This window comes from Lupinus angustifolius, chromosome LG10 (genome assembly GCF_001865875.1).
Source record: "Lupinus angustifolius cultivar Tanjil chromosome LG10, LupAngTanjil_v1.0, whole genome shotgun sequence".
Lineage (NCBI taxonomy): Eukaryota > Viridiplantae > Streptophyta > Magnoliopsida > Fabales > Fabaceae > Lupinus > Lupinus angustifolius.
The window spans coordinates 7,890,203-7,902,789 of record NC_032018.1 but is presented as its reverse complement, the minus strand read 5'-3'; the positions used below and the strand labels follow the sequence as shown (position 1 = coordinate 7,902,789).

The following is a 12,587-nucleotide window of genomic DNA, read 5'->3' as shown; positions in this document are numbered from 1 at the left end:
AAATAGAAGGAAAACCAATGAGTAATCCCAGACCAATTAGAGCTTTCTTTTTATTTATATAATGTGCACCAATGAAAATAGAAGTAAAACTTGATAGGAGCTTGATAAATGTGGATTAATACATAATTTGGGGTTTAGTGTAGAGCTTTATTTCCTGTATACCTAAGTTAAGAAATGACTTGACTTAAAACAATAATAAAAAATTATAATAATATATAAAAATTTAATTAAAAACTAAACTTATAAATTTGCAGGTACCCACAAGGAGGGTATCATAAAATCCGTTCCTACCTTTAAGTTATTATTGTGAATTTACATTACAGATATTTCCATAGGTATCCACATATCTGCTTTTTCCCCATCCAAGACCAACCAATATTGTGCACATTGTTTATTTCTATAAAAATGTCATTCCATTGTAATAGGATAAAAGCTATGAAGCACAGATACGGATACGTGTATCGGATACGATACGTAACCGATACGTTGACACGCATTTTTTCTAAAATGTAGGATACGATACGTTCAGGGATACACGTATAAATTAATAAAAAAATACCTATGGCGGTAGAAGCAGTAACACTAAGCATCGGCTGACGATGTTATGGATCGGAAAGTACCAGCTATTCGAGGATCAATATGGTGTGATGGTAAGTTGGTATGATGTGACATTTGAATAAGTGAGTGTTTATTGAAAGCAAATCTATCTTATCATAAAAACGAATCTATATATCCTATATTTTATTGAAAATGAATCTGATACGTGTCTTGATATTTTTTTTATTTTTGGATACTCTATGGACACGTATCCTTCGCGAATCTGAGCATATCCGTGTCGGATACGTGTCGAACACCGACACGCAAGGGTATTTGGCGAATCCGTGCTAGGATAAAAGTATCTCAAACTCATGGGCTGAGACAACAAAATGGTTGATTAACCATATTTGGCATAATATATGATTGTATTTTGAGTTATTTTTTCATAATAATATATTCTTTTGTTGAGATTTTTTTATATTTAGCAAAATATTTAAATTATACAAGAAGCTTTTATTTTAAAAAACACTTTCCGAAGTTTCTAAAGAAAGCTTTTGCTTTTTTCAGTTTTGCCCCTTGTTAACCCATAGTTGTGTTGTGTGCGCATGCCTTCTTTATATGTAATTTAAATTGTAACTTATTTTATGAATTCTCTATTTATTTTTGTCATATTTAAATGTTGATATTTGTATTATCCTATCTATTGTTCTAATGTTTCTAATTTTACTAGTTTAAAATTAACTTGTTCCATTATGACATTGTTGCAAATGCAGAAAAATTATTACAAATTTATTTCAATCTTTAGATACAAATAAATAATGATAAACATATAAAAAATACATGGCCACACTCCAAACATTGTTAACATAAACAAATAATTTCTTATCTCTTTTTTAATACACCATTACCATGTAAAAAAAAAGCTTTGTACACAATCCAATGAAAAGGATTACTTAAAATCGTTTCTCAACAAACATAACCAAACATACTCAATACTCGGAACATAATCGATTAAGATTATAAGCAAACTTTTTCAGCTATGCTAGAAACACTCTAACACTCCCAACCCAGCTTCATGAATTGGCCTAAAGGGTTGTATGTGTGTGTTCACTATACTATCAAAGGCACTAAAATCTGGAAAAGAACTGTTAAAATGCAATAATATATTCATCATATGCTCTTGAATAACATTGAATGATATGTGTCAACTCATGAACTCATCCTTATGAACAGAAAATTCATTTTTTTTTATCGAAAAGTCAATACCTGGATCTTATAGCATTGCACTGCCTATACAATGTTAAGATGGGAAAGTAAACTAAATTCATTCAAATGCGAACTATAGAGTCTGGATTTGACAAAAGCGTGCACCAAGGCGGAAGCAGAAAACCCTCCAGCCCAGCTCAGTCTTTAATGTAGACCAAGTTGTTATTTTCTCATTTTCTCAGTGGCTTCAATCATGTATACTCCAATTAGGGTTTACAAAGCAATAAACGAATGATGAAATTGCTTCAGTTTGATGTAAGACCCTTCTAGACAGGACCTGGTGCACCTGCCCGCACTCTCAACATTTCAGTCCTCTTGCTTCTTTCCATCATTCCCACCAGCCACTCTGCACTTTCCCTAATCCCCATCCTGCAACATTTCAAAACGAAGTCCCTTAAGTTAAGTGCTCCATTATAGAAATAGTTTTTGTTCACTTCCAATACAAAGCACAAGGAAATGTATTTCAGATATCCAGATATCTCCATATTTTTTGGAATCGTAATTAATCATGACAGATTAAACTTTTAAGTTCATACAACTTCCTACTTACCCATCATAAGCTGACACAGCTTCAAACATGTAAACTCTTTCGTCCAGTTTCTTTAAATCTAGATATCGAGCAAGTTCTTCAGATGAAACTGCTTCAGGAAGATCCTGTAATCAAAAGAATGTATGCAGGCGACTATCACTGTGATGATACACACACAAGAGGACAACGATGAGGGTGACAATGTATGAGTAAAGCGAAAGGTGTAGACAATAATGGTAAAATCCTAAGGGAATGACGAGATATGAATGCCATGTGCTGTACTACTCATGATTCATGAACTTCCACTACAAAGCTAAGAGGGGAATTCACTAATATATCATGGAAAAGAGAGAAAGAAGACTGACAGAGATTATAATGCTTGAAATACTATATAAATGAATTGGTAATGAAGCATTTTCTAAACCCTTCTCTTTCCAAAACTGAATGGAAAATATCTTGTACTTCTATAGTTGCCCGGCACTCATAGGAAGAAATGCAGAATAGGAGCACCTCGAGGTAAGGAAATTATACAAGACTTTGAACATGTATAGCAACAAAAAATACTAGACTTTATTAGAATTATCTGACAAACTCATCATCATATAATAAGGCATGTTAAGTTATAAACACTATACCCACCTGCTTATTTGCTAATATCAAAAGAGGAGCTCCTCGTAGATCCTCATGCCGAAGCACCTTTTCTGGTAAAAATATCAGTTAATAAATCATTGTTGTGTTGTATGGTTCAATTCTGACATATTTAGTATTATTGCAACTGCTAGACAACACCTTATAGAACTGTATATTAAGTACTTTACAGATACTAAATCAAATGTCACTAACCAAGTGCAGATTTCACATCATCGAAGCGTGAGGGACAAGAAGCATCAACAACAAATACCACAGCATGGGCCTCTTCATAATATTTCTCCCAGATTGAGCGAAGACCAGCCTGATAGGAGGGAAACGTGCGTGCATTAATACCTTACATATTTTATACCCCCCCCCCCCCCTCCCCCAACAATACAAAAAAGAGAGAAGATATATGAAGGAACAGAAAATTAGAAAGAACAATATAAGGAGGGTTAAGTATGTGCTTTGCAATAATTAATAAATGATACATACTATTCCTATCAGCATACAGAGTTGCAGACAATTAAAAATGTAGTAGTGAAATAGCTGTTCGTGGATATTGGATCAATTTTTCAATTACAAAACTCCTCAATCCTTGCCAAGTTTAACAATAAACCAAAGCTTCAGACAAAGAAAGGGTAATATTGACAGCCCGGTCACATTGTTCAGGTAACAGTTCTAATATATTGCCAAAAACAAAGTAGTATGCGCGAAAGATGAGATAGTTTACAGAAAATTTGGAGGAGCCTTAAACAGTTAGTACAGACAACTTTCCCAAAGCAGTTATGAAAAGCAAATTACTTTCTTATTTCATTTATCACAATTTGATTGTTTAAAGAAGCATAAAAAACATAACCCCGTAAATAAGTAAACACTTGCCAATTAAAATATAAATTTGTTGAATGAAAAAACTTTGAGAAGCAGCTCATAAAGTTCAAATCAACAAATAAAATTACTTTGTGAGACTAAACTAGCAGTCCATCCTAATAACATATATATAGAATGTAAACAGATAAATGTTGCCTATTTACTGCTTATACCTGACCTCCTAGGTCCCATAACACAAGTTTGCTATTTGCCACTTCAACACGACCAATATTCAATCCCACTGTTGGAACAATTCTATCATGGGGAAGGCCCTCTATGTTTGAGTAAACAGACTTCATCTTTTCCAGCAAAGTCTACAGCATAATGTATCGTATAGCAACTCAGAGTAGCAACACAAAAATTCATTAACTTTTCAATATTGCATTTGAAACATGTATTACCGTCTTTCCAGCCTTGTCAATTCCTAGAATGAGTACATGAAGTTCCATCTTACTAAATAGGTGCTTCCAAAGTCCATAAAACAGTGAAAACATGGTTGTCTTGTTTGCACCTGTACTTTAATATTTCCCTTCCCAATTTCCAATGACAAAAGAATAGGAAGTTCAAGCTGCGTTAATTAGGTAGGTTGTGAGCTCATCACGAGTTCACCATTTTGATCACAATATTAGCATTCAGAACTCCTGTACAGGTAAAGGTTATAAACTATAAGCTGCTTTAGACAGTATCCATCTAACTAGAAATACCTTTTTTTCTCCAATTGAAGATTTGCATCAGAAAATTCCAATATTAAATTATGCAATACACAAATTGTTTGAACAAAATTGTTACAAAAGTAGTCTTTTTACTAAATTGAAAGATGCAGTACTATATTTAATTCAGTATTTTAAATTACATTCAGCTGCAATTCTGCGGTTTCGAGAATCTCCACAACCTCGTTGGGTGACAACAAGTTTCCGTAATTATTATAAAAGCAACTTAGCCACAGCCACAATTTAAAACACTGATCCACTTAGATCAATGAAACTCTACTAGATCTTACATCTTAGCGTTGCATTATTCATATACCTAGTTAGCTACATTTACGTGCATGATACAAATACTTATATATAAGACTAAAATTTTCAGAAAGAGATACGGAATATAGAATTGGAATAAATAAATCACATCGGAACCAGTGATGGCAACTAGATCGAATCAATTTAGTTGTAGCAGATCCGTGAATTGAGTATGGAAGAAAAAAACAGAAAAAAGAGAGTTGTTGAATAGCTTTACCGGCGGCGACGACGGCAGTAAACGGTTGTTGAAGAAATATCCGACGATGGTGGAATGAGATTATGGATCAGAGGGCTTTCGATTTCGTTTCTCAAAGCTATGTCTGTTACAATACGCGAGCGAACGGTAGGAAAATCATGTATTTAGGATTAATAATAACAAGTAAATTACATTGACACCCCCAAGTAAAATACATAAATCACTCATCAATTTTTTACACATACGCAAATCTCTAATTTTTATATTTCATTACATGGACTACTCCGGCGAGAAATAAGTGCAATCTTTTAAACAAAAAAATGTGATAAATGTAATTAAGTTAAACAAAACATGGTATATTGTGGAGACAAATCCAAATAATATATGAGTCGATATCTCTTTATTATTTTTTGTTCTGTAAGATACAGTATAAGAGTAATTTAAACAATATCTCTTTAGAATTGTTGATATATTTTGTAATAAAAATAATAAAGATACATTGATTTGTATATTATTTGAATTTTTCCTCATAATATACGATGTTGTGTTTAACTTAATTGCATTTATTATATTTTTTATCTAAAAAATTACACTTATTTTTTATACAGGGGTGATCAGTATAATGAAAGTATAAAAACTATGAAAAGTCTGTATAGATATAAAAAAGTGAAGGAAATGATAAATAAAATAATTAAAAATCCTAAAATTATATTTATGTTTGTCAATTCATAAATATAAAAATGAAAAAGGAAGCCTAAAAATATTGAAAATATATATATATATATATATATAAAAGTTTACAACACTATAGTGATCATGGATCTATGACCATTAGAAAGGTATATACAAACTCATAAAAAATCTAATATTAAAATTTAAAATAACTAACCCATGAAGTAATTTATGTTTCTCTATTTTATCTTTTATAACTTCTAATTGTATGTTTATCTATACTAATACTAATAAACATAAAATAATTAATCATGGAGTATTTTATGTTTTCATATTTTAACTTTTATAACTTCTAATTTCATGTTTATATAAATTTCTATAATCTATCTATCTATCCTTCTATATTTTATTAATAAAGCCAAAGCAAATCATAACTATCACCACGACATAATTTTTATATTCTAAATTTATCTTTTGTAACATATCTCATTAATAAGTAATATAAACTTCCACATATTATTTCTATTGCTTTCATTTTTATATTAATATCATTAATCTTTCGTGCACTCTATTATTTATATTATCACTCTCTATTGAGTTCATATATTGCATTTTTATATTTAAATTGTTTTTTCTAAACTGCTGATACATTATATATTAAAAAAAATACGAATGCAATTGATCGACACGAAGTGCCGGTCGACACGTTAGTATATATAAGTTGCATTCTTATCAATTAACTCAACCTTCCTTCACAAATTTAAATTTTGAATTTGATCTTAAAATCATCAAATAATTTGGTCTCAATTATTATTGATATTTAACTAGAGATAATTTGATAGAATAAAATACACATATAATAAGTGACTATTAAGATTATTTTAATGTATCCGTGATGAAAAATATATATTTTGTATTCACCATTTTATACTCACTATCTTTGTCACCCAATATCCTTGTTAGCATGAAAAGTTATTTCTTAAGAAAAAGGTGTTTGTTACTAAAAAGCAAAGAAGAAGTACAAGAGATACTTCAAACCCTACAAAATCATAACCCAAAACTAGTTACTGTAACTAGATAAACAGGCAGATTACAAAACCAGTCATACAAAAACATAACATTTCTCTCACTCTTCCATCTAACCAAGAGGACCACACTACAAGTTTGATCGCTAATCGGATTTAAAAGTGACTTTAGTTTGCAATCTTAACTAAACGAGGGATTAAACAACTTTGAATCGGGAAAATTCCGGTCCGATCATGTTCAACCATAATAGCCCGGAAAGTAAATCGGACGGTTCACTTAAAAATTAAAAAAAAACGAACACTACTCTAATGTTTTATTTTAGTCGGATAAAAAAAAGATAGATAGATGTTACTTCAATATAATTATACATAATTATTAATTATATATAAATCACTCAATCTGACTAAACGATTTAACCGTCTAAACCGATTAAATATAATACACGATTTGATTTCTTGAGCCTAATACACGATATCTTCTGGTTTAATCTTTCACTCAAGTTTCATTACATTGCCTCATACCCACAACCAAGCCTTCAGATTTATCATATCCACCATGGCACACACAAATACTACTTCCCCACCAAAAACAATTTTGTGTCTACACATTCATATAGACCAAATGCAAGCTATCCAAAAAAGATACCAAGATTTCTTTATTTAATGCAGCAATTCAGAACATAAAATATTGAATATTGACCAAAAGGAAAAGGTAATAAAAATACTTTATTGAGCCAAACAAAAAGAAAGTGGTTAAAGATCATCTTGAAGAAATAGAGAATTTATGGCCAAGTAAAAAGAAGTGACTATAGTGAAACCATTATCAATGTTCTTTTCCTTTAGCCACATAATCTTCAAGAACTTTGACTATAAATAGGAGTACTCCAAACCATTGTAAAACACACCAAATACTTAGCTTAGTGCATATTATCTATTGTTGTTCTAATATTGTGAAAAATACTTTTGTGAGAATGAAATTAGGTATACTTGGGTTTTTGGGAAGTGAGTGAAATACTTGTAATTTTTTATCATAGTAGAATATTCTTGTTGCTCTTCAGCCGTAATCGTAGGCAAATTACCAAACCACATTAAATTTTCGGTGTCATTTTCTCTATTATATTTTTTCCACAGGTCTTCCGCTCCAATACAAAGAAACTAACATTGACCTTCATGTGGCCCAATCCTATATACAACCATGCATGAAAAAAAGACATGGTTTGCTGTTTCAGATTCATAATTGTAGAAAGGACAAAGATATCAACCATTGGCATTTGGACTCATCTCCTTTGAAGGTTTGATTTAGTTGGCAGTCGGTCCATGAAGATCCTACACACGAGCATTGTTGATTTAAATAGAGTATTTGATTCCCATAGCCTACTGAAAAGCCAATAGTTACACAATTCTTTCATTTATCTTATTTATTGTATATCAAATCTACCTTATCTCATATTGAATTGAGTTGGTTATCATAAGAAATGTCTCATCAAATTAATGTCAAAAGTGGTAAACAACATAACCAAGAGAACTAGTACCAATATTCTGCCAATCTCTCCCCCAACAAAGATTCCATCTCTTCATGAGAGCTTGCTTTTAAAGAGAAAGGAATGAGAAAAAAATATTTTAAAATCATCTCATAATTATATTTTATGGCTGACAAACCTTCCCTTTTTATCCATTATCCTCTAAAAACCAACCTAGTTTGAAACTCCCTAGTTATACTTTTTGTTGTCTTTCAAAAAGGGCCAAAAATCCTTTAATGAGTTTAAAGTTAAAATCTTCCTGTCACAACTCCACATGACCTCTCTAGTTTTCTCATCTAAGAAAAAAGTTGCCAATAATTCATTATCTTGCTGCTTTAGCTGTTTAAGAGATATTCTCTCCAAATTAGGTATTCTCACATTTTCCTGAGAAAAATGTTTTTTCATATTACTACTTTGATAATGAAATTGAAAGAGAAACCACAATAGTAAACAACATTTTTATTTTTATTTGTGTTTTGTACATTATTTTACAATTTATTACAACTCCCTATAAAATAAAAAGAATATCTTCATTTTTCTTATAATGGCAAACATCTGCATTTTTTCTTATAATGACAAACATCGTTCTTATTCTTATTTGGGTATCACAACCTACCTCATTCTTAACCAAAGATATACTTTAATGAATAGAGTAAAAATGTTTTATTATGTGAACAACCATTACTCTTATTTACTAATGGAGTTGCTCTAAAGAATGAAAATTTATACATATTTTAGCTTTTGCATAGAAAATTGGACTCTTAACTACTACTTAAAAGAAAAAATGTACCAACAAAAGTTGGTAGGAACAGGATAGTAGCAAAGTTTCTGATATGTCTTTGTTTTATTAAGTCCTCACGCTTGTAACTTAGAGTTCAGAAAATGAAAAGTTAACAACTACCACTACGGGCACCAAATTCCATGGTATATTTTTTTTTGGTTTCCCACAGATATCCTCGCACTGGAGGCAATCCTGTCCGAGCCGGGCACATCCATAGGTAAGTGGGGTTAACTCTCCCAACGGGCATTTTTTCCATCCACAAGACTCGAACCCGGGTTTTTGCTTAAGAGGAATCAAACATGTACCACTTGAATTCCATGGTATATGATGATAAGGAATAACGATCCTCTCTATTAATGGAGAGGCAGACAAGTACATATTTTTGCACTTATTTTTAGTGGTAAAATTGTAATTTTATTATAATCAAAATGATAAATGTGTTAAAGATGACTCATTGTTATATAGTTTTTTGTTATGGTAGTTAAGAATGATTTTACTTTAAATAGTCGTTTGGATTTCAAACAACAACTATTTTTTCCATTGTATAAAATTTCTACACTTTACCTTTATGTAGAGTTAATTCCAATAATAAAATATGCTACTTTGAAGCATGTTATATTATCGGGGTATGAGAAGAGTGAAAAACTACAAGTAAGACACCACGTCTTGAACCAAAACCTTAAGGCATTAATTTTATGAGCATTTCCTACTTATAAACTCTTTCACTCCTCCCTGCATATTCAATGTGGGACTTCACACTTGAATAAACCTAACATAATGAAATAATTTGATGTTCTTGTGGCACTTATCAGCATGCTAGCATGCGTAGTTGCAGTTTGGAGTCTACTCACGTTTTTCTTCTTGTTCTTCTTGGAAGAATAGTTTTCTTCTTCCTTGATTCATTAGAGGTTAAATTCTCATAATATTAAGTTGAAGAATTTGGCATTAAAGAGTTCCTACTGATATACTTTGATCCAAATCTCCAATATAATGAGTTGGCCACCAGTGTGTGCTTTGCATCAGGTGGTGCAGGTTATGATCCTCTAACATCCCAATTGGCGGGTGCTATACCATTATCTGGTCAAATATGTATGTTCAAAGAATACATAGTGAAGCTACAAGGACTCATAGGGAAGGACAGAACAAACTTCACTTCTTGGTGATTATTATCATATAGATTACACATTTTTTTCTTATCCTATATCATTTACCTCTCAATTATATTTTTTTCTTTACTACTCTATTTTCCCAACCTCTCTTATTAAACATACAACATTATTAAAGTGTGTATTTTTTATTTATTGAAACAACATTTTAGGATCAAGATTAAGATTCATTTCTCTCTCTTTCATCCATTATGGTTAGTTAAGCTTCTGTCAAAATAGATGGTTAAGCTTTGGATGAAGTTGATTCTGCATATGTTGGTTAAGCGTCAATATTACTTCACATTCTAATTTTAAGACTGAGAGATGAAGATTTGCTCACCACAAAAGGAGGTATTAGAGTTGATATGAACCTACCAAGGCCCATCAACAAGGAAGAGCTAAGTGGGCTAGGAGGGCCCATGACCCAATCCAAAACCAAGAAAGCATACCAAACTCTCAACCTGCTAGTAAAGGAAGTGGCAGAATCAACAAGGTCCAATAAGGAAATCAAGCCCATACATTGCACCATTTTCATAGAAGTAATCCAAGTTGGCCACGGCCAAGGAGGGGCTATTTGAGGTGTGTGGGAGTCCCATTTAATAAGTGGGGATTATCATGTCCACATGTAGTCTAGGAATTATTTTCCTGCCTTATTTGAACAAACAATTACTATCTGCCTTTTTAAGCTTTAAGTGTTTGAACTTATAGTTGTAATAAATTGCATTAAGAACCATGTAATCCAGGTATAAACCAAGGGATCACTTTCCTTAATAATCCAGTCGTGAGATTCCCCCTTAATGGCCATAAGATCTAAAATAATTCTTGCCTAATTTGAAGAGCACGTGTGGAAGAACTCCATATGGCAACAATCAAGAGCAATCAAGCAATATCATTTATTCTCTAATCAAGGTAGGCATGTGAATTACAATCAAGGAGCAAGGAAAAACTTTCCTTAAAGATGCACATCAGAAGGGAAACTCATCAATACATTCCTATACTCACAAATAACATGTGTTGGACGTGATCCTCAAGGAGATATCCCCATTTCACACGAGGCAAATCATAAGGGAAGGCAATGAAGACAACTTGAATTTTATTTGGAAAACAATCCATTGGTAGTTGAGTTTCTCCTAGCTTCTTGGTTAAACCAATGTTATTTCTTATCAAGGTTCTCTTCCTTGTGGCAAAATACATTAGGCTTATCAAGCAATCAAGCTTGTGGCGCCTTCATCTTCCTATCTAATCCACCTTCTTATATAAACTTCAATCCTCAATCATACACGACCAAATAACCCTACACACAACCACCAACAAACATCCTTACACAATTGCCCTAAATAATCCACAAACCCACTCAACCTTCATCCCAAAACCCCACGGCCAAACACACTCCATAAACAACCAAAAAACCAAACCAACAACAATCATAACACACGGCGAAACAATAGCCCAAACAAAAACCAATCAAAAATTTAATAAGTTTCAAAGTGCAAAAATCCATATTTATCTCAAAGACTTACATTCAAGAACGATCAAAAACAAAAATTCGAGTCCTCTCAAAAGGGGTTCGCATCAAGAGTATATATCGTGTTCAACACGATCATTTCAAGCTTGGAATGAATGATATTTTTTAGCTTGCGGGGATGTTAAAATAGTTGCGATTATGTTTTGTATAATTGATTAACAATATGGCTAATCGATTATCTAGATAGTTGCTTCAGTTAGTCAAGCTTAATTTTGTATACAATAATCGATTATCAACAGGGTTAATCGAATATATTGTTAATAATTTTTATGTTTTCTGTTTTCTTCTCTTTTAATATAAAAGGTCATTCTTGCACCTTTATAATTCATTCAATTCAATAATGAGAATATTATTCATTCATTTCTCCTTCTTTCTTGTTCAGACATATTTGGGCTCATTATTTTATTTCTCTTCTACTCCTTCGTCTTGGACATTTCTTGTGAATGCTTTGGTGCAATGTAATATACCAATACCAATAGCATTGGTTTCCAGGAGGCTTAGAAAGTTTGAGTATGCTATAAGGGAAATTGGTATAAGGGAGACTAGTATATTTGAGACAATTTCAATGTGACTGTAGCAATTCACAAGGCAAAGTTTGATCCATAAATATTTGTGTATGCCACTCAATTTCTGAATTTCATACCGAAGAGGTGCATTGTATTTGGAAACTCAAACCAAACAGTCAAGGCTGCCCATGATGCACGGATGAAGTGTGTGGTTGTAGCTAGAAAGCATTTGGTCTACGTGTTGAACATATTTGTGGTTGTGAGCACACAATCAAATCAATCATCTCGTTGTAGCAAGTTGAATATACATTATTCTTAAAGAAAATAAACAATTATTCTTTCAACACTTTGGCGGTTCTACCAAATTCC

The 12,587-nt window shown here is 32.0% G+C and overlaps 1 protein-coding gene across 2 annotated transcripts; it reads right to left on the bottom strand.

Moving 5' to 3' along the window:
• Nucleotides 1,684-5,207, bottom strand: LOC109357627 (ADP-ribosylation factor-related protein 1-like). 2 transcript variants are annotated; one of them, XM_019601599.1, is made up of 7 exons: nucleotides 5,066-5,207; nucleotides 4,234-4,544; nucleotides 4,006-4,146; nucleotides 3,176-3,284; nucleotides 2,972-3,033; nucleotides 2,354-2,457; nucleotides 1,684-2,172 (listed from the first exon to the last, which is right to left on the bottom strand). In XM_019601599.1, exons 2-7 carry the CDS (start codon nucleotides 4,324-4,326, stop codon nucleotides 2,070-2,072), a joined length of 612 nt encoding a protein of 203 aa, XP_019457144.1. In that variant the 5' UTR covers nucleotides 4,327-4,544; nucleotides 5,066-5,207; the 3' UTR covers nucleotides 1,684-2,069. The 2 variants fall into 2 exon arrangements, with proteins under 2 accessions (XP_019457144.1, XP_019457143.1); XM_019601598.1 differs by having other exon boundaries at nucleotides 4,234-4,473.